Source organism: Chiloscyllium plagiosum, unplaced genomic scaffold, assembly GCF_037043375.1.
Source record: "Chiloscyllium plagiosum isolate Xiang-an unplaced genomic scaffold, Cpla_swu_hap1 HiC_scaffold_5, whole genome shotgun sequence".
NCBI lineage: Eukaryota > Metazoa > Chordata > Chondrichthyes > Orectolobiformes > Hemiscylliidae > Chiloscyllium > Chiloscyllium plagiosum.
The window spans coordinates 75,676,151-75,700,034 of NW_028270143.1; the positions used below are offsets into that span (position 1 = coordinate 75,676,151).

Genomic DNA, 23,884 nt, shown 5'->3' on the forward strand with positions numbered 1-23,884 from the left:
TTCCAACTTTAACTCCATTTGTTAAAGTTTTGCCCAATCATTCAGACCATCTATAACCCCTTCCAGGTTCTTTGCACAGTCATCATAACATGCCCTCCCAGCTATTTTTGTACGAGCTGCAAATTTGGATACATTACACTCTGCTCTATTCTCCAGCCATTACAGTTATGTCATTAGATTGCATTAAGCTTTTCGAAAAGGTCTTGCTATTTCTTGCTTAAACAGGGATGCTAGCATTTTCCTAATGAAAACTGCTAAGCTACCTGGCTTACAGTTTCCTATTTTCTATTTTCTGTCTCCCTCCTTCCTTCAGCAGAGATGTCAGGTTAACAATGTTCCATTCTACTGGAACTCTCCCAGAATCCATTGAATGGATGCCAGCTTGATCACTGCAGCCATTTCATTTAAAGCCATTGATGCAGTCCATCAAGTCCTGGCAATTTGCCTGCCTTTTGTCCCATTAGTTTGTCAATATTTTGTTCCTTCCAATAGAAGCTGTTACAAGATGTTTTCCTTCCATTAGAATCACAATTGTTACCACGTAAGATGTCATTCTGCCTATGGTGCCTGCCCCATTTCCATTACCTAGTGCCAATTTCTTGCCTTTCCCTCCTATCCCTGCAAAGCATTTCTATCCAAATAACCATCTGATGATATCTTGAATGCCTCTTATGAACCTACCTCCACCACATTTCCAGCCAGAGCATTCACTAACCAAATGACTCGCTATGAGAAAACTATTTTTCTCATCAGCCTGACTGCATTTGCAATTCACTTCAAATCTACACCCTCTCATTCTTGTTTCTTTTACAAGCAGAACAGGTACCTCCCATCTATTCAGGCCAGCCTACTCAGGATTTTGAAAACCAGTATGAAATCTCTTCTCAGCCATCCTCTCACTGGAAAAAAAAGTCAAGTTCATTAAATAATCTTCATAACTGAAGTTTTTCATTCTTGTAAACAGGTTCTGAAGTCTTTCCAATACATCCCAACTTTCCTATAATATGCTGTCCACAACATAACACTCAAGCTGAGATCTAGCAAGCGAGTTGTACAAGTTCACCAAACACCTTCTTGCTCCTGTACTCTATGCCCCCATTAAGCCAAAGACACTTTCTCAGTCTACTCATTCTGCCACCTTCAATGATTGGGCATACATACATCCACATCCCTTTCTTTTTGCACTTTACATTGAAAGATTGTGAAATAGGTGGTACAATGTTTTTCTTCTCAAATCGCATCAACTCTTTTCTGCATTGAACCTTATCTGTCACCTAACCGCCCTCTGACTTAGATTAGATTAGATTAGATTAGATTAGATTACAGTGTGGAAACAGGCCCTTCGGCCCAACAAGTCCACACCGACCCGCCGAAGCGAAACCCACCCATACCCCTACATTTACCCCTTACCTAACTCTACGGGCAATTTAGTATCGCCAATTCACCGGACCTGCACATCTTTGGACTGTGGGAGGAAACCGGAGCACCCGGAGGAAACCCACGCAGACACGGGGAGAACGTGCAAACTCCACACAGTCAGTCGCCTGAGGCGGGAATTGAACCCAGGTCTCTGGCGCTGTGAGGCAGCAGTGCTAACCACTGTGCCACCGTGCCGCCCTGTTAATGACTATTAATGACTTGTTAATGACTATTTTTTCAGAGCTCCACACTATCCTCCTCAGTTAACAATTCCAGGCATCTTGATTATCTGCTATCTTTGGCATGTTTTTGCTGTTCTCCATCACAAAGATTGATCCAAAATATTGGCTTAAGTTATTATCCATTTCCTATTCACAGTTATTCATTGCTATCTGCATTCCCCAACACTTACATTCATTACTTCCTTTTTGTATACTCAATTCCTATTTGTTTTTATATTTCTTACAATTTTATTTTCATCTTTACCTCTCCATTAGCCTTTTAGTTATCCTTGCTGGTTCCTAAAAAAATGCTCAACTTGCTGCTCTATCTCCAGTTTTCACCACTTTGTCTGCATTAGTTTTTGATTGAATTAAGGGACTGTTGGCCAATCTTCAATATTTAGAACCACATGCAAATCTTCTAAAGTCGTTCTACAAAAAAGAGAAGTTCAACAGTTACTATATAATATGTTTTGATCATTATTTTTGTACTTCCTTGTAAAGTAAATTTGTGCACTTGTGTAAATTTTCCATTCATTATATTAAACTTCTTCACTAAAAGTTGACTCATGTTATTATTGAGCAAGTCAGTATGACATCATTAAACATTTGCCTGCAATTTATAGCTGAAAATGTCGTGCATACTTCATTTTGTTGACCACAATACTGTCCTTTATAGCATCACAAAATGTCCAGTTCTCGCCTTGCATACATGAATAATGTACACTTCCTGAACAGGTTATGGATAACTTGTGAATTTATTCAACCGAATCTAACAACTCATTTTTTTCTTCCCAATTTCTCCTCCTATTACTTGATAGTTAGTTGAAAGCATGGGGCCCCATCACTGGACAGCTCTGTTTTGATGAGAGGACAAAGCTGGCAGGCAGCCAAGTGGAAACAGAATGTTAACAAACTATTCAACCGTGAGGGAAGACACTAACTTAGCTGTCATCTCTTTCATTTAATACACAAGAGTCAACAAATCAAAGATTTGCGCATAATCCCAGCACTGGTTACCACCCCCCCAGCACTGGTTACCCCCCACTTCCCCTCCCCCAGCACTGGCTGAGAGACTTCTTCTAGCAGCTTGCTCTGATTGATTGATTTATTATCACATGTACCTAAGTACAGTGTAAAGCTTTGTGTGCGAGCAGTTGAGGCAAATTGTACCAAGCAGGGACATACAGATCATAGGGTGCTTGGACAGAGCAGACTGAGCTGTGCACTGAATAATCCAAATCAGAAATTCCTGGATGAATGTGTCAATGTTCTTGAACATGCTCAGTTGGCCAAATTTCCAAATTATGTAAAAGAAATTTATTATACAGGAATAAAACAGAAATGAACTGTCCAGGGACAAAACGGAATCTGTAGTGTTACTATCTGCCTTTGCAATAAGTTATCTAGACAATGAAGAATCTGGATTAAATGCCTGATCTACACTGAATTAGTGGACCTCAACCAGAGCAACATTGGTGCACGACAATTGATTTACAGTGGTCAGGTCTAGGCACGAGTTTAAAAGTCACAGTATTTATATTGACAAATGATATCCAATAAAAAATGTTCTAAGTGTGCACATGCAAGAAGTCAGCTGTAAAATGATATTAGGTTCAACTTAAATAGCCACATCTCAGCTTTCTCGCTGTGGAGTAACTAATAAAGTTTGCTTACTGTGTTAGAAATAATGGTCACAATGCTACCTCTGGGTTATGATCTCCCTTCGTATCATTCCCCAACAAAACAGCAATGTCTTTCGATAAAAAGGATAGAGAAAATGAGAAGTGCATACAAATACAAGAGGAAAAGGAGTCAGTCTTGAAATAGATCCTTAATAAAAATGCAACAGGCCCAGTTTTGTAATTTTTACTTGGATGGCAACTATGTATTTCCACAGGCAGTTTACTTAACTGAAAACCACAAGAAAGGGTCCTGTCATTTCAGTGTTGTTAAGAATGCCTGTTCAAGCGTAGAAAGTGGCTGATGGAAAGAGAACCAAATGGTGCAACATTTAAAAAAAAACAAGTCCCCTAATTTAGATTCTGCTCTTAATACAACACAACCTTCTGCATATTGTCATTATCTGGGTGTGAAGGGCTGAACGGAGTTCTGGAAGAATACTAAAAGTTAAAACTCATTCGTTCCGCATCTGGGACCTGGATTTCAACTCGGCTCCTTCAAGGGGATGGAATATCCTCTCTCCCAGCTGTTACAGATCTCAAATAAAATAGCTTTCCATTGTCTCAATTACATATTCTGATGGACATAACATCCACTCCTCCAAATATCAAAGATTTGCCAATTATTCAGCTACCTCAGAGTCCACAAAAGTATAGCATGAGAAATGAAAATTCCACACTTCATCAGTGAAAATGCTTTTAAAGCAAGATCAACATAACAAGTGTATATGTAAAGACCATCTCTATTTGATTTTGGGTATACTGTACCTGATCAGCCTCTGATGGGTACGATGGAGAAATGGGAATTTTGGACAGAAAGTGAAACGCAAAACAAAACAGCACAAGGAACTTCATTTTAAATCCAGTCACCGGTGACTTTAAACATCAGAACAGTCAACATGCTTCTTAACCTTCTTGATTTTAGCAGGGAAACAAATCCATTTAAAGAAAGTTATTTCTGCTAAAAAAAAGTACATACATACACTGCTCGAGATTAATTCAGACTGGTATTATCAAAATATATAAATTTGTTCCATTTCTGTTAATTTTATTTGTAATCAGAGTCTCATGTTTACTAATTTGCTTTGCAAGTTGTGATAGGAGTTTGTAAATTCCAAATGCTCTTATCAAACATTTGTAGATTTTCCAGTTATTTTGCACCTCAAACACCAGAATTCTAATTGCGACTGAAAGCACCATCACATGGAGCCTACTCCTTCTGACACATGCAAGCCATCTGTTGCAAGCAAATAGTGGAGGTGGTGGGGGCAGGGAAAGTACAAGGTGCTGCCAATGTATCATTGAACAACACTTTTGCTTTTCACTGGAAAAATGCAGCTTTGGAAAAATGCTAGTATGCAGGCACAGAAGTCCCATGATGCAATATCGAGTCAAGATTAGACTGGTGCTGGAAAAGCACAGCAGGAGAGGAGCAGGAAAATTGACGTTTTGGGCAAAAGCCCCTGAGGAAGGGCTTTTGCCCAAAACGTCGGTTTTCCTGGTCCTCAGATGCTGCCTCACCTGCTGTGTTTTTCCAGCACTTCAATCTTGACTCTAATCTCTAGCATCTGCAGTATGCACTTCTGCCATGATATAATGTGGTGAGTGTTTCAGTGTATGGATGTATCAACTCTGCTTCACTCATTCTTTCATCAATTAATGGGCTTGCTGGTAACCTGACTGAACAGATCACTTAGAGTGAAGAGTCCAAAGCCCAAAACTTGTTTTTACTCACCGTACTGGTGACCCACTTACCACTGTGAAATTCAAATTTACCTTAATTTGTGTCTTGAAAAGTATTCAATGAACCAGTCACTTCTAATACATAGGATCAAGTCACTGAACCAAAAGATAACATAGCAGAAAAAAAAAGGGGAATCATGTCCAAAAAATGTCCTCAACAAGTGATGCAATGCATCCTCTTCATCTCATATCCATCCATGTTCCTCCTCATGGCTATGCCAATCTGGGGTCTGCTACCTGCCCACTAACTGGATGGCTGGATAGAAGCTCTGTGCAAAGCTCAATAAGAATTCCACTCAGTTCACACAATATTCCCATCTGAAGTATTTTCCATGTCAAACTGAGAGTCATCTTACAGCAGGCTGCCAAAGGACTCCCATTACAAACAAATAAGCTGAAGAATTTGCAACAATCTTTGGCCGGAAGTGCTGAGTTCATGATCCATCTCGACATCCTTTGGTGATCCTTAGCTTCATAAATGCTGGTCTTTAGGCTGCTTGATTCATTCCTCAAGATATCCAGAAAAAGCTGGAGGCACTGACCACTGCAAATGGACTCTGTCAACCTACCTGCAATAGTACTGAAGACCCATCTGCCATAACATGTCGTGTCACAAGCCAAGCTCTTCTAGTACAACCAAAACACTGACATCAACACAACAATTTGACCAGCACACAATGATCAGCACAAATCCAATTAGCCCCTCAGTGTAATCTCAATCAGTAAAGGTGATGGAAGATGTCAAGCCACTACGATGCAGCACGTATTTGGCAATAAGTTGCTCACTAATGCTCAGGTTGGATTCTGTCAAATGACCTTCATTATAGCCTTGTTCAAACATTGACAAAAGAGCTGAACTCCAAAGGGAAGGTACAAGTGACAACCAACTAGAGTTAATGGCAATCAGGAAAAGACCTGAGCAGATTGGAGTCATCACCACAGCGGTGTGGTTGCTGGAAGTCAGTCACCTCAACTCTAGCACATTTCTGCAGGAGCTCCTCAGGGTAGATGATTTTTGAAACAACCTCTTTAGAGGTGTGTAGGAACATTGCTGGAGTTGCAGTGATGTAGGCCCAACTATTTTCTAGTGTTCCCCAGTGCAATCCAACACAGAAAGGGCTGCTTCTACCTGCTGCTTAAGGAAATAAAAATCACACATCCATGCAAGTGCATGCATTTAATATACATATTGCTCATGTAGAACTAGACAAACCTACAGCAAAGCAATCTAAAATACTCTAATATTAACGCAGACATACTTGAAGGCAATTTTAGATTGCTTCCGTTTACTCCATATCATTGTTGCCTCTCAAGACAGTTCATGGTTTTATTTCCAATTTTGAAGTGTTAAAAAAAGTGTTTGTATAACCTTCGGAGTTCCTTGCTTGGTAGAAGGAGGGAGAGTGCCTATTTTCACTCTGGAAAGCCCAAACAAACAAATTGCTTTTCAATCTTAATATTTCACTTAAGAATTTAACTGAATGTGTCACAAAGCAGTAGAGTGGACAAACATGCATCCACCCTCCTGAAAGCAACTGCAGCTACACCACAGAAAGGTTAAAATACAGTAACAAGAGGTGAACCCAGAAGTCAGTGCACTGCAGTAAAAACATTAAGATCACAAGAGAAGACAAACTGTTGAGTGAGCGACATTGTTGGCATGTCACAGATCTTTTTTTTTCCCCCAAACAACATACTGGCAGCTCAAAACACAGCTGATGGTAAGGACATAAAGTGGCTTCAAACTCTCATCTCCAGGCTCCACAAAGCTACTCATCAGTGCTTGTGCGAGCAGCACCACTGTAATTATGTTATTCTGTTTACGGTTGATCCCATTGAGCTACACAATTCAGCATCCAGCCAAAAATCTCTTGCAGTTTTATTGAAGTAATAAAATATTTCAACAAGCTTCACATGAGAGAGCAGATGTCAAGCAATAATAAGGGAATTAGGAGGACGGGTTGAAAGTGAAGCCAAAACAAGGATAAAGGTCAGAAAAGCAGTGGAATGAAGAGGTTGGCTACATGAATACCAATAAAAAGAGCACAGGCAACTTGAAGCCTTGCGACTGGTAATACAAGAAGGGGAAAAGTGTAAGTTCAGAGAAACTGAGACCAGAGGCAAATACAATGCTGGCACATTGCTAGTGCAAACGTTATAGTACTGGTCAATTCAGAGTTTTGATGTACCATGGCAAGTTAGCCTAAAATATGAATCACCTTGGAGGTGTAATTTCATAGAATGGTTAGAGTACTGGAGGAGGCAATTCAGCCCATCTCTGCTGCACCAGTTCTTTGAAAACAAAATTTAGATTGGAATAATCAACTTTTTGCCCATATCCATTCATTCTTTTATTTTTAAAAAGATGGATGAATGAAGGAATTGAATTTATTGTCATGTGTACCAAGGCACAGAGAAAAGCAAGCAATACAGGCAGATCACAGAGTTAAGTAGCATAGCTAAGGAAATAATAGGTAAACAGCAGCAAAAACGAAAACACAGGTACAGGTGAATGTTAAGAGTTTGTGAGTCCATTCAGCATTCTAACAACAGTAGGGTAGAAACTGTTTCAAAACCAGCTGGTGCGTGTGTTCAGGCTTCTATACCTTCTCCCCAATGGTAGAGGTTGTAGAAAAACATTGCCAGGGTGGGATGGATCTTTGAGAATGCTGGCGGCCTTTCCTTGACAGCAGGCCTGGTAGATGGATTCTGTAGATGGGAGATTGGCCTTTGTGATTGTCTGGGCTGAGTTCACCACTCTCTGTAACCATCTCCGATCTTGAATGGTACAGTTGCCATACCAGGTAGTGATACATCCAGACAGAATGGTCTCGATGGCGCACCTATAAAAGTTGGCAAGGGTATTTGCCGTCATGCCAAATTTCCTCAGCTGTCTGAGGAAGAGGAGACGTTGTCGGGCCTTTATAACCAGTGCGTCCACAAGAAGAGTCAAAGAAAGCTTGTTGTGGATGACCACTTCCAGGAGCTTGATACTCTCCACTCATTCCAACTCTGTGCTGTTCATGTGCAAGGGGGCATGAATAACATGCAGCCGAAAGTCAATAATGAGCTGTTTGGTTTTGCTGGCAGAGAGAACCAGGTTGTTCTCAGTGCACCATTTTTCCAGGTCTTCCACCTCCCGTGTGTAGTCTGTCTCGTCGCCATCTGAGATTTGACTGACTATGGTGGTGTCATCAGCAAACTTGTAAATGACATTACTCTGGTATTTGGCAACGCAGTCATGGATATAAAGTGAGTACAATAGGGGGCTGAGTACACACCCCTGGGGGGCTCCAATATTGAGTGTTAGTAATGATGAAATATTGTCCTCAATCTTCACTGATTGTGGCCAGTGGGTCAGGAAACTGAGGATCCAATTGTAGAGAGTGGGGCGTAGTCTGGTGTTTAGAATGCCATAACAGAATCTATTTCCACTAGCATTTCAGGCAGCGCATTCAAGATCGTAATCACACCCATGTGCAGGAAAGATTTTCCTCAAGTTGCTTTTGATTCTTTTAACAATCAATTCAAATGTATCCATGGGCTTTAAAACCTCTGTAATGGAGACAGTTTTTCCCCCACATATTCTGCTATATTCTTAATAGGTAGGAAGGCCTTTATGAAATCATCTTTCAACCTTCTCTAAAAGGAAGGTGGGCAGTTTCTCTAGATCACACATTAAAAAAATTGAAGAAATAGGGAGAAAATGTGTGAAAGGATTAGTATAATTAGCAGAACACAGCAAAGTGGTACAAATGTTTTCTTACAGTGAGCGGTTAGGACCTTAAGTGAACTCAATGTGTGGTGGTAGCAGTTTCAATTGACTCAATCGAAAGGGAATTAGATAGTTATTTGAAAAGGTTTGTGCAGGAATATGGATGGGGACTGAATGATGAGAGGCCATGATAGAAGGCTTTAAGAGAGCTGCTCAGGAGAAAGGCCTTTTGTACTATAACAATTCTGAGTTTCCCTAATCAAGTTTTACTTGCGCTGCAGCTTTCAGTGTTTAGTTTGATCACAAAGCTTTAGCTGGATGTATTGCAGTAGCTTCCAGACAGAGGAAAGAATGGGTATTGTAAGTAGACTGATTCTTTTTCAAAAAGAGAAACAGTGGCAGGTAATGGACTACTTTTGACATTTGAACTCCCAAGACAAGAATATTCCTTCAAAACAACAAAATTAATAGAATAAAATATAGTAGAAAAGTGCTCAAGAAATGTTGTGGGCCCAATTACTGGTGATTATCTACATAATCTATACTTTACAGCTTCTGGAAGGGATAATTCCTGGAAATAATCATAGCTATTTTACAGAAATTAACCTTTTCAAACAAGGATCTGAAAGCCTAAACCATCCTAACGAGTTGCTTGTCGTGTGCAAGTTTTGCTAACACTTCAGATGATAATAACCCCAAATGCAATCAGTGAAGTGATGGAAGGTATCATTGACAGTGCTATCAAACAGCATTCACTCAGCAATAACCTGCTCAGTGATGCCAGTTTGGATTCCACCAGAGCCACTCAGTTCCTGACACCATTACAGTCTTGGTTCAAACATGGACAAAAAAAAGCTGAATTCCAGAAGTGAAGTAAGTGCAACAGCCCATGACATCAAGGAGCCCCAGGAGAAGTCTAGATGAAGAAGATCTGGGAGAAGCAATCTCCATTGGCTAAAGTCCCACTTAGCGCCGAGGGAAGACAGAGTCCCTCTCCTCCCTCCACAGGGGATAAAATTATCTGGAAGATGTCTATCAAGAAGCAACACTTTGATTGGCGTAAGAGTCATCTCAGCAAACCATGTGGACAGAAACCACTGGACAGTCTTCCCCTCTCCCAGTAAAACCTATGTTATTTTTCTAACCTGTTTTTGAGTGTGTACAGAGGCAGAGTTCTGAAGGGTTTAAAATATATGCCAACAATTCATAATGGTTTACCTGCAGCTCGAGTGTATTTATTTGCGATAAATAGTCATGCTGGTTCAGCACAGATGCTCTGGACTGTCCTTTATTAATCGGGGTCTAAAAGAAAAGTAAATTGGGGAATTGTGTATAATTTTAAAATCTTTAGTATCTCAAAATCCTTTTATTTTCAGCACAGAGATAAAAGTGACTAATTCCACTTACAAAGTTCTTGGACTTATCAACTACAGTTTACAGCAACTCGATGTAGGGAGGTAAATTAGCTATCTTCAGGCTTGAGATGCTTTTGAACTGCAGAACAAAAACAGCTCCTCCCCCAGAGGTCCAACTGGCTCTATCAAACACTCACACCTGCAAATTATTCAGCTACCAAAGAGCTAATTGCATGAATGTTAGTAGGCAGAAACCTTTTGTCATTAAAACTGGTGACTAGTCCACAGACCAGTCTCACGTTGCCAGCCAAAATTTCACTTGCAGATACCTCTTGGCTCCAGCTTTACTGCAAACCGGGTTTCTACTGGTGCTCAAATAAACAGCTGTGTAAACCATACCAGACATGTGCCAGGTTACTTGCTTTTAAACAACAATGCAGTGAAGGTTCAACCATCTTTAGTTTTTGAAAACAGCTGTTTTCCCATTTTAGTCCACAAGAAAAAGACAGTCATGCCACTGTGGATTGAAACATAGCACACGCATCAGCTAGACCTGCAGGTTGGATGTTATTCCATTGACAACATTTCTGATGTAATTCAAATATATTTGAGTGCACTGGGTCTACCATGAAGCCAACAGCAACACCACTTATATAAGCATACAAGCTAAACAACTGTATGAGTTGTTGAATTCATAATTTCAATTGACATTAAGTTACATGATGGTGGCAGATCTAGATCGCCATGATATAGTGCTACAGTGCAGAGGTTGAGTGGTACATTGGTAAACAGGCTTCCATGTTAACTGAGCATATGGAACGCTATCTAATCTGATGCTGTACAGACCTGGGTCTGAAATTGGAAGAATAGCTCTCAAAGGAGACAGATGTGTCATCCATGTGTCCCAGTCTTTTGGAGCAATGTCCAGTTTATGTAATTTCTGCCAAATTGACATCACACAACAAATTACAGCTGTTTAAGACAAGAGCCTCTTAAGACACAGGAGTGGCTATTTCTCTGTTGCTGTGAATTAAATTGCCTCTCATCTACTTTCCTGCAGTTGACACAAGACATTTGATGCCAATTGCTGCCTTTTGTTTTTAGAAAACATTGTTTTAAGAAAACATTGTTTTAGAAATATAGCTTTCATTATTAAGTAAATGTAGTCATAAGTGGAAGCTAAGATCTCCATTTACTATAATCTTTTAACTATTCGGGTACCCATTAGTAATAAATAGTGTGGGCCGCAAGCCTAATTGAGGTGCTTGCACCTTTCTTGGCAGAGGTTCAGACAGTGTTCAGCCTTACCATTACCCTGATCATCTCTTGGGTCTCTCTCTTCAGGCCAAAGGCCTGAAGACCTGTGGTCTCCAAGTTTTTTGCCATCAAGTCGGAGAGCTTGGCTAAAGCCTCAGTGGCCATTAACTACTGCACATTATGTTCTCTGCCTATTCACAAGCACTTTATGTTCCTCAAAGTCCTGCCAAGAAAATAACATGGCAACACGTCCATTGCTGAGCTGTGGCCTGTGAGCTGAAACCAGCCTCTTGCTGGAGAGCTAATACATTTATATTCAGAGCTTCTCTTTATATTCCCTTATTCCTGATTAATAAAACAGAAATTTTCATGTGACCATATGCAATTGGAAAGTAGGGGAAAGCTTACAGTAATGCTAACGACATGTTTTTTTAATAAAAAAAATGCACAATTTATTAACTGACTTTCAGAGTTTCAAATTCAGGTGGATGAAGTAAATGGCATTATTGCACAGCATTCTAACTAACTTTTATATTCAACGTTAACATCAATTCTGCAGTTCAATCCTTTGCAATGGAAATGTACTAAGTAGCGTTAATAATTGTACGTACATCTGTTTACAATCTTTTTTGACTTCCTTTTCAAGAAAAAAACTTGGTACCCAACTTGGTATTTTTACCTGTCAGACACCAGAATAGGTGAACAAACCTCAAAACTCCAGACCTGATCGAAATTAGGCTGCAGAAAATAAAACAGCACATTCCTGACAGCAGCTGGGCAATTTTGTGGACAATAAGCTAGTCATTGCAAATACTTAATGTCATCATGCAGCAAATTGCAGAAGAAACTACAGTAGACTGCTGAGGGCAAAATGGCTGCCAAATACTTGGGCAGCCTCTCTTTGGTTTTAAACATTTTTGTAAATTAATAATTAATTTACAGTGGACACATCATGCACCATTAACTGTAATATGATTTAAGTTTTAAAAATCCATCTTTGGGGCTATTGCAATAAAATTGTTTATATCTGAAATGTGACTCACCTCAAAGCAAGAGCCAGAAAATGTGAGCATATGGAAGTTCCATTACAAAATTGATCTCCTGTGATGTGGTTCATGCGATTTTGAATGATACTATCTTAAAGGCCTAGATTTTGGTGCTAGTTATGGTAAGCAAGCAGATGGTGGCCAGTTAGATTAGACAGATTTATAGTATTTAGTAAGTACTGTACATGATGATTGCTTTGGAAAATCAGTGTCAAAGGCTGCCAGCTTAGACTGTCAGGTTAATTCCTACATTTTTGTATGCGGGGAATGAGTTAAATAAGGAGAAAGTGAGGACTGCAGATGCTGGAGACCAGAGTTGAGAAGTGTAATGCTGGAAAAACACAGCAGGCCAGGCAGCATCCGAGGAGGAGAATCGACGTTTCGGGCATAAGGCCTTCTTCAGGAATCGACGTTTCGGGCATAAACCCTTCTTCTTTATAACACATTTTTAAACAAGCAGTTGTTTGTGAGGGGTAGGAAAATAAAGAAAAAACTATTTTGGAAATCTTTAAATTTGGTGCAGGCTAGCACCTTTAATTTTTATTTAGAAGGGCTTATATGCCCGAAACGTCGATTCTCCTGCTTCTCGGATGCTGCCTGACCTGCTGTGTTTTTCCAGCACCACACTTCTCAACAATGAGTTAAATAATACTACCTTGACAATGCTGAGCAGAAGGAAAGTAATCATTAAAACTGCAATTCTCTTTAATTGTTCATTTTGAAGCTATAGATTTTGCAAAACAAAATATCTGAGCATCTAAAATGTCGTATCTAGATCACTAGATATTAAGCACAAACCAAAACATTGACTTAAATAAATTTCAACCATCGACATATTGACCAAGTAACTGTATCATTTTCACCAGTACTGTTTATGGTCATTACCATATTGCTTAGGAACTTGTTTCTTGCTCACAGTCATTTCTGTACTCATCACATTTTGCTTTCCCTATTTGTGTCTCATCACATTTAGTTATCATGGTAAATTAACTGTCATGCAGTAAATTTTATTAAGATCATCAGTGCTATAATTCTCATTCTTGACCAAATGCATGTTAGAATTCAATTGTAAATGGTCGTTTTCTTTTAGTAGATAGCTTGTGTTACACTATTATATATTTCCTTCCAAAAAAAGGTTCTTCTGTCACAGCTATTTTTATGGATCAGATAAATTTAAGGAAATTAGAGGCACAAACGCAAATAATACAATGACAGGGGCTGAGAGATTTTGGAAATGAAAGGTTTCATTACGTACTTTGACATAATTTACTAACTTCATCTCTACAACTAAAATTAAAAGGTGCTAGCCTGCACCAAATTTAAAGATTTCCAAAATAGTTTATTCTTTATTTTTCTACCCCATCACAAACAACTGCTTGTTTAAAAATGTGTTATAAAGATGTGCTACATGGAGTAAAATTGTGCAATTGCAAAAAAACCGATCAAATAACATATACACTACTACTTTTTAAATAAATAGACACTTTTGCTGAATAAGCAGACAGATGTGAAGTATCTACTGTGTGAAGTCACGATTCAATCCATGGAAATGCAATACTTCAAATGAAAGATGAGATAAGCTAGAGGAGTCATTTTCCTTACAACAGAGAAAGCTGAGGGAAGACTTAATCCAGAAGTCCAAAATAAAAGAGGGGTTTGGTAATTGAGATAGGGGAGACTCTTACTCTAACCTAACTGATTATTTGGTTACCTGAGCGCACAGAATTAGAGCGATTAGTAATGATTCGAGGGAATGAGAGGAAAAGCTTTTTCACCCAAAAGGGTGGTAGGTGCCTGGAATTTACTGCTCAGTTGGCGATTGAGGTGAAAACCCTCATCTCATTTGAAAGGAACTTGAATACGCACCTGAAATGCTATGACCTACAGGGCCACTGAACATGTGCTTGTAAGTGGGAATTTGAATGGGGTGGTTACATTTTTTTTAGCCATTGACTAGTGGCCTCTTTCTGTGCTGTCAATTTTCCATGACTCAATGTCTACAAAGGCAAAACACCATCACTGGACAGTTGATCAGTAAAAAGTGAACAGCTAGAAGATTAAAAATGAATTTTCTTGTCTATGTAATAATGGGTAAAACATCATTCATAGAACATAGAACACTACAGCACAGAACAGGCCCTTCAGTCCACGAAGTTGTGCCCACCATTGATCCTCATGTATGCACCCTCAAATTTCTGTGACCATATGCATGTCCAGCAGTCTCTTAAACGTCCCCAGTGACCTTGCTTCCACAACTGCTGCTGGCAACGCATTCCATGCTCTCACAACTCTGTGTAAAGAACCCACCTCTGACATCACCTCTATACTCTCCTCCAACCAGCTTGAAACAATGACCCCTCATGTAAGCCATTTCTGCCCTGGGAAATAGTCTCTGGCTATCGATTTCCAAAATAGTCTCTATCTGTGCCTCTCATTATCTTATATACCTCAATTAGGTCCCCTCTCCTCCTCCTTTTCTCCATTGAAAAAAGTCCGAGCTCAGTCAACCTCTTCATAAGATAAGCCCTCCAGTCCAGGCAGCATCCTGGTAAACCTCCTCTGAACCCTTTCCAAAGCATCCACATCTTTCCTATAATAGAGTGACCAGAACTGGACGCAGTATTCCAAATGCGGTGTAACCAAAGTTAGATAGAGCTGCAACAAGATCTCACGACTCTTAAACTCAATCCCCCCGTTAATGAAAGCCAAAACACCATATGCTTTCTTAACAACCCTGTCCACCTGGATGGCCATTTTAAGGGATCTATGTACCTGCACACCAAAGATCCCTCTGTTCCTCCACATTGCCAAGAATCCTATCCTTAATCCTGTACTCAGCTTTCAAATTCGACCTTCCAAAATGCATCACCTCACATTTATCCAGGTTGAACTCCATCTGCCACCTCTCAGCCCATCTCTGCATCCTGTCAATGTCCCGCTGCAGCCTACAACAGCCCTCTATACTGTCAATGACACCTCCAACCTTTGTGTCGTCTGCAAACATGCTGACCCATTCTTCAATCCCCTCATCCAAATCATTAATAAAAATTACAAACAGTAAATTCCCAAGGACAGAGCCCTGTGGAACACCGCTCACCACTGACTTCCAGGCAGAATATTTTCCTTCTACTACCACTCGCTGTCTTCTGTTGGCCAGCCAATTCTGTATCCAGACAGCTAAGTTCCCCTGTATCCCATTCCTCCTGACCTTCTGAATGAGCCTACCATGGGGAACCTTATCAAATGCCTTGCTGAAGTCCATATACACCACATCCACAGCTCGACCCTCATCAACTTTTCTAGTCACATCCTCAAAGAACTCGATAAGGTTTGTGAGGCATGACCTTCCCCTCACAAAGTCGTGTTGACTGCATTTAATCAAGCCATGCTCTTCCAGATGGTCATAAATCTTATCCCTCAGAATCCTTTCTAACACCTTACAGATGACAGACGTGAGACTTACTGGTCTGTAATTGCCAGGGATTTCCCTATTTCCTTTCTTGAAGAGAGGAATTACATTTACCTCTCTCCAGTCCTCAGGTACGACTCCAGTGGACAGCGAGGATGCAAAGATCTTCGCAAGTGGCGAAGCAATTGCATTTCTCGTTTCCCAAAGCAGCCGAGGACAAATCTGGTCCGGGCCTGGCGACTTGTCAATCTTAATGATTGACAAAATTTTCAGCACATCAGCTTCCTCTATCTCTATCCATTTCAGCATGCACACCTGCTCTTCAAAGGTTTCATTCACTACAAAGTTCGTTTCTTTCGTAAAGACAGAAGCAAAAAACTCATTTAGGGCTTCCCCTACCCCCTCAGACTCCACACACACGTTCCCTATGCTATCCCTGATCGGCCCTACTCTTTCTTTGACCATTCTCTTATTCCTCACATAAATGTAAAATGCCTTGGTGTTCTCCCTAATCCGTTCTGCCAAGCCTTTCTCGTGCCCCCTCCTGGCTCTCCTCAGACCATTTTTGAGCTCCTTCCTCGTCTGCCTGTAATCCTCTAGAGCTGAGCTTGACCCTAGCTTCCTCCACCTTATGTAAGCTACCTTCTTCCTTTTGATGAGAAGCTCCAACGCTCTTGTCATCCAAGGTTCCTTTATCTTACCCCTTCTTGCCTGTCTCAGAGGGACATATTTATTCATCACTCACAACAACTGTTCCTTAAATAGTCTCCACATGTCTATAGTGCCTTTACCATGGAACAATTGCTCCCAGTCTATGCTTCCTAACTCATGTCTAATCGCATCATAGTTTCCTCTTCCCCAATTAAATATCCTCCCATTTTGCCTAATCCTCTCCTTCTCCATAGCTATGTAGAATGTGAGGCAGTTGTAGTCACTATCACCAAAATGGTCTCCCACCACAAGATCTGTTACCTGCCCCGGCTCGTTTCCAAGCACCAAGTCTAGAATGGCCTCTCCCCTCGTCGGCCTGTCAACGTACTGAGTTAGGAAACCTTCCTGAACACACCTTACAAAACAGCTCATGAGAGAAGAGCTCACCCTATATTGTTGTAGAGTGTTTGTGCGAGGTGAACTTTTGCATACATGCTGGAATTGGTATCTGGGCAGAAAATACAAACTAAGACAGCAAGTGTCTCTCCTCAATGTTTTATCAAACTCTGAACCCTACCTTGCTGTGAAAGAATATCTACATCACGACAGCATACAAGAGATTTTCTGCTAAAAGAAAGCAGTTCAATTTTCTGAAACACTGAACCCAGGAGAAAATAGTCAATGATTTGGATGGGGGACCAAACATAATATTTCCAAATGCACAGATAAAGGTTTGTACAGGCTTCGTGAATGAGTAAAAACATGACAGATAGGCTACAATTGGCAAAAGTGAGAGTTTGTACCAGAGCATTTCTTAAACAAAGAGAGGCTGGAAAGCGTAGAGGCACTGAGGGACTGTGTCCCCTTGTCGGCAAGTCACTGAAAACCAACATGTGGGTGCAGCAAGCTATTGGGAAGGTTCAAGAATGTTAGCCTTTATTAGAAGGGGATGAGTACAGATCAGCAAAGTTGTCACTTCTACAGGATCTTTTGTTAGACCATACCAAGCATAGAATGAGCAGTTTTAGTCTTGTTACTGTGGGAAAGGTGTTTTTGCCATGGGTGTGTGGCAGGAGAAAAAGCAAATCAGTCCTCATTTCCTCACCTAGCTCGAACAGAAACATTTGTAGACTGAATCTATTATTGAGCTTAAACAATGCATCATTAAGAGCTTTAGTTTGGCAAATGTTTTCTGCACCTTTTTCCCCAACTTGTTAAATCTAAAAGGGAAAGCCAAAGATAATAATGGAAGATGCCTAGGACATAAGACAGGAGAGCTCTGAAGTGAATCAGACAGCTATATTTCCAAGGGTTACACTTTCATTACAGGAAGAATGTATTTTTTTTACAAATTCAAAGTAGATAGAAAGCAGTGAAATTATTTTAATATATTCAGGTGCTAGAAGCTGAAAAAGCATTATGGGAGGAGAGACAGTGAAGTGTTTTGAGAATCAGTGATCATAGCAACATAAATGGGGACTGGAAAGTGTGTTCAAGCAGGAGATTCATAAAACTTTCAGACAATTAAAAATCAAGTAGAAGCTTTCTCTTGTACATTATGGAACAAAGGCAAGAGTTACCTCAAATAATAGAACATATGTCAAGTCTTGAACAGGTTTGTACTTGTATTTTCAAAGATTGACCAATAATTTCAACGTATAGAAAAAAACTGAATGGAATTAGCTTTGTCACATAATATCTCACACTATATCAACAGAGCAATGTAGAGATTTGATGGATAGAGAAAGACAGACTAATCCATACTGACTGGTCACAGATACAACTGATTTTCTTCTACAAGGTTTGAAGAAGAAAAGACAAATTCCAGCCACTTGAGGGGGTGTGAGAAGACTCCAGACAATTTCCCTCAAACCTCTTTTGCAATCAAAACTAATCCAGGAGAGCACGAGTCCAAGATTTATTTAGTTACCCCTCATGTGACAATCGCGGACAGCCAAAAACAAGTCCATTTCTCAAAGAACTGCAGCAAATAAGCCATCAGTAATTAATCTCAAAGATAAAAATCAGGGGGAGAAAAAAAAATCTACCATCTAACATTTAACCTGTTTATGTCCATAAATAATTTGAGATACAACTCCTAGTTCTCACCAATCTACTCCGTTTAAATAATGCATCTTTATGGACACAATATGATGTAATAAATATTTTATAAACCTCAAATTACCCCTGTAATTCATTCTTTCTCCAAGCACACCTGCTCTCTGACCCAGCCTGAGAGAATAAGGTACTTTACACAGACGATTAGATTTCTTTTACATTCTTTCCACACCCTCAATATCTCAGACTATGTTAAGAACCAAAAGTGAACCCAGTACTCTAATAATTTCTAACCAAGATCTTGTGAAAGATATCAACAAAATAGAAACAAATTTTATCAAGCACGAACGCCTCAGACAGAGACCAAATGAAAAGGAATCTTGCATTTTGTGCTCGGGAATTTATTGAACAAACATACATTTTGCCAATGTATCTTAAACACCAATTTTCCTTCATGTCTTCAAAAACATCAAAATACTTGTTTCTTTATTTGTTTGCTGCAGTCCTTCCCCCCACCCCCCCCCATTAATATTACAGGTAATCTAAGCAACATTAAAATGAGATGGAAAGTTTAATATTAATCCAAACTCAACGTCCTTGGCTGCAAACAGCTCAGAGATGTATTACATGGCAATAACTTTATTGTGGGCAACATTAAAGTGAAATACTTTCACATTTAATTCTTTGAGCAACTGAATATCATTGACAAAACATGAGTTACTTGGAAAAACTGGATTATAAAGTCTCACTCAAAATTGTTCACATTGCTAAAGTTGGGTTGAATTTTGTGGTCATGACAACAGATCTTAGCCAAAAGTTACCTGTGGACATACTGAACTTTAAGATAAGTTGGCCTGTTCATAAGAAAGAGACATCCAAGCTATAAATAGCTAAGAATGCAATGCAGTGACCATCTGGGAAATTCCTGAGTGGACTGCACTCAATTTTGAAACAGAAACAAGAAAATAGGAACAGAAGTAGGCCATTTGCACGCCCCACATCACACCCTCCCCCCACCCTGAGCCTGCTCTGCCATTCACTATGATCATGGCAAAACATACTATTCAATACCCTGCTCCTACTTTCTTCCTGTACCATTTAGTCCTAATAACTGTATCCATCTTCTTCTTGAAAACAATGTTTTGGCCCTAACTGCGTTCTGTGGCACTGAACCCCACAGGCACACCACACGCAGCGCAAAGAAATCTCCCCATGTCTCAGTATTAAAATGGTCTACCTTTGTACCCTGAGACTGTGAACTCTTGCTTTGGACTCCCCTGCCATCAGGGGCATTCTCCTTGCATTTGCCCTGTCTTGTCCTGTCAGAATTTTATACGTTTCTATGAGATGCCCCTTATTCTTCTCAGATCCAGTAAATATAGTCCTAATCGATTCTGGCTCCCTTCATTATGTCAGCCCTGCCAGCCCAGGAATTAGTTTGGTAAACTTGTGATACATTTGCTCCATAGTCAGACATTTCTTCCTCAGCTAAGACCATAACTGCACACAATACTCCAGATGTGGTCTCAAAGCCCTGTAAAATTGCAATAAGACATCCCAGCTGCTCTACTCAAACCCTGTTACTAAGGTGACCAAAATATCAGTTCTTCATTACCTCTGTGTCAGCAAGCTTAACTTCACCAACTACAAAGAGGTCTTGCTACACTTTCCCTTGCCCAATCTATCACCATTCAGGTAATGGAGCCTGTTTTCGCAACCAATGTGGAAAACCTCATTTATCCACATTATACGGCATCTGCCGTGAGACACACTTTGGAATGTTGTACCTTGGAAGGGCGTTAAAGATTTCAGAAAGGAAATACAATGCAAACACCATTTGCTGAGTGTTGCATCTGCATACTTGGATATAATCTGAGGGAAAAGATGCATCTGTGTTTTCCCCTGCCAGGAATGAAAAGAAGGAGATTAAAAACCAACTGCACCTCTGACATACGTGTTTGCACAAGTCTGGTGTTCTAGTGTTACTGGGCTAGCGTGTGCTGTGAAGGGTATAGCTGAAGGACTTCTGCTAGACAATCTTGCACTTAAAAAGGTAAAGAGTACACGGTCTCCATCTGACTGCTGGAAACAAACTTCCAGTCATAAGCCTCAGTTGAACAGGAAACCGGTCAACTTCTTTCAGCTCATCTGCAGTACCCAGAAACTCCAAATTAATTGCTCAAATGCGCGAGTCAGTGCTATTGGAATTACAGCTTAATGATCAGAACATTCTACGATCTACTCTGCATCAAACAAACCAAAAAGACTAATTCCTGTATCTTTTCAGTGGTCCATCCATGGGTTGTAGATGCCTATAAATCCCACACTTGACCCTCAAGCTGCTAAACCCAGAGACAACTGAGCTTTTCTTAGCAGCCCTCCAGGTGACAACATGAAGGGAGTACAACACTCCTGGAGGAGGTGGCAAGAGGTCCTTTTGGTGATAAGACAAAACCATGGCTCTCATCTGAGACTCTGAGCATATCCCAGAGCTCAACCCCTGCCACCTCCCTTGATATTACCTTCACCTTGGTTTCCCAATGATTTGATGTTGTGTGATTTTTAACATTAGTTTCCCAAGCTATTGTTGAAGATCTGGGAAAATTCATCGTGTTACTATAAGGCAAGGCATTTTCTCTGAAGCTGGGTCATGGATCTGAAATGTCAACATTGTTTCTCTTCACACCTATTAACAGGCCTGCTGTGTATTTTAAGCATTTTGTATAGTTATTATCCATTTGTGAGAAGATGACTCAATTGTAAGAAGTCAAATTAAAATTTTTATTAAGGAAAGCTGTATATTTAGAGTAACAATGACTTACGGAACTGGGACTGGAGTGTCGTCTCAATTTTGGAGACTCTTTACCACCAGATGAGCACTTGGTGTTTATGCAAGCATTGTTCTCAGAATGAACCCTCTTTACTTGGCTTGTTGGTTTGTCAAATGGATCAAAACTGCTCTGTGTCCTTTGCACCCTGACTTTTCTGTCCTCAGGAATGGTGTCCAGCGGTTTGATGACTGAATCGACGGCCTGAGAATTGTGTGTGGACATCTTTGCGACGCATATCTGTGGGGGAGGAGAAAAAAGAGAGCCCATTTAATGAATAAAATCTGTAGTGATACAGCATCTTTGTTATTCTTTGTTCACTTACTGGCCATTCCATTATGTAGAAGAATGGACTCAACTTCTTGTGAGCCTGAATCTATGTGCCTTCGAAAACCTTAACAGTCCTCCTAAGGCTCATCAGTATGCAGTACTTATAATTTATACAACAGGCTGCTGTGGTGTAACTGGCTTCAATTACTCTTCCAGAATGCTGATCCAACACGTTAATGATCAAAGACGACGTCGATCAGAGCATTAGCATTCCAGCAAATTAGAAAATTATCAAGCTGCAGGCCCTGCTCTGAATGAGCAACTGAGGATTTAAGTTTCAATTGTTAATATTTAAGAATGATGTAAAATCATGCATAATTTAACAAGTTAGGTAGATCAACTTAACATGTAGCATAACACACTGCCATTCAATACACACTTTGACAATCAAAAAGCACAAGATCGTGTTGATCTTATAGGGTAGGATTAACATGCTAAATTACTTAATGCAACCACCCAAGATTCTGCGACTGCTATGGTATCACTATGTTCAGAATCTCATTAAAAATCACCATTCAATTCATGTTCAACATGCTAACTGGACTGATAACTGTGAAAGACCTCAAATGGCTTTGTAGGTTCCACATCGAGTGGCTTTTCAAGGCTACACAATGAGAGAGAAGGAAGTGGTAAACAACAGAAAATGATCATGACAGCAAGTCTGAAGAGGAGACTAGAGAGCAAGCAAACACACAAGAAAGTAAGCAAAATAAAGAAAGAAGAAAGTAGTGAGGAAAGAAAAATAAGCAAACAAAAGGTTGAAAAACACAAAGTAAAACAAAGCAAGGGGAAGGAAACAAAGGAAGAGCAACAAGGAGCACTACCTCAGTGGGCACTAAAAATCATTCCCAAAGCCACAAATCTCCAAATATTAAATGAAGGATTGGTCTAACTCTCGGGCCTTTCCTTGTAATTTGTTTATGGGGTTGGCATCAATGGCCATACTAATTGCCAAGGATAGTTATGAGTAACCACATTGCTGTGGGCCTGGAGTCCCATTTGAGCCAGACCACGGAAGGATGGCAAATGCCCTTCTCTAAAAGACGCAAGTGAACCAGTTGTTACATGGTTGCTTTGGTTTAGGCTAGCTTTTTATTCAAAGCTTTTACTGAATTCAAATTTCACCATCTGTCATGTTGAATCCATGTCCTCAGAACATTCTCTAGAGGTCCTGGAATTGATGATTCAGTGACATTAGATAACACCATGGCCTCCCCATTAATAAACCAGAGTTTACTGATACATAATTCTCCCATCTCAATATATGCGTGGTAACAGAATATGCTCAAATCTGAAACAGAGTTGCATTTGTTATGAACATTTGTGGGATATGTGTAAAAAGTTCCCTTTCAGCACAATACATTTGGTACTTGGAAAGTCAAGGACTAATTAGGGATAGTCAACATGGCTTTGTATGTGGGAAATCATGCCTCACAAACATGATTGAGGTTTTTGAAGAAGTAACAAAGAAGATTGATGAGGGCAGTGCGTTACAGACGTGATCTACATGGACTTCAGTAAGGTGTTCGACAAGATTCCCCATGGGAGACTGGTTAGCAAGGTTAGATCTCACGGAATGCAGGGAGAACTAGCCATTTGGATACAGAACTGGCTCAAAGGTAGAAGACAGAGGGTGGTGGTGGGAGGGTTGTTATTCAGACTAGAGGCCTGTGATCAGTGGAGTGCAACAAGGATCGATGCTGGGTCCACTACATTTCGTCATTTATATAAATGATTTGGATGTGTGTATAAGATGTATTAGTTAGTAAGTTTGCAGATGACACCAAAATTGGAGGTGTAGTGGACAACGAACAAGGTTACCTCAGATTACAATGGAATCTTGATCAGATGGGCCAATGGGCTGAGAAGTGGCAGATGGAATTTAGTTCAGATAAATGCGAAGTGCTGCATTTTGGGAAAGCAAATCTTAGCAGGACTTATACACTTAATGGTAAAGGTCTTAGGGAGCGTTGCTGAACAAAGAGACTTGGAGTGCAGGTTCATAGCTCCATGAAAGTGGCGTCGCAGGTAGATAGGATAGTGAAGGCGGTGTTTGGTATGCTTTCCTTTATTGATCAGAGTATTGAGTACAGGAGCTGGGAGGTCATGTTGCGGCTGTACAGGACATTGGTTAGGCCACTGTTGGAATAGTGCATGCAATCAGCAAGAT

At 40.2% G+C, this 23,884-nt stretch overlaps 1 protein-coding gene across 3 annotated transcripts in view; it reads right to left on the reverse strand.

Moving 5' to 3' along the window:
- cdk14 (cyclin dependent kinase 14) overlaps positions 1-23,884 on the reverse strand; it is a 671,765-nt gene that overhangs the window by 457,860 nt on the left and 190,021 nt on the right. For all 3 annotated transcript variants that reach the window (XM_043690284.2, XM_043690288.2, XM_043690287.2), the window contains one exon: positions 21,379-21,624. In XM_043690284.2, the coding sequence (XP_043546219.2) occupies positions 21,379-21,624 (246 nt within the window). The remainder of the gene's footprint in view (positions 1-21,378; positions 21,625-23,884) is intronic.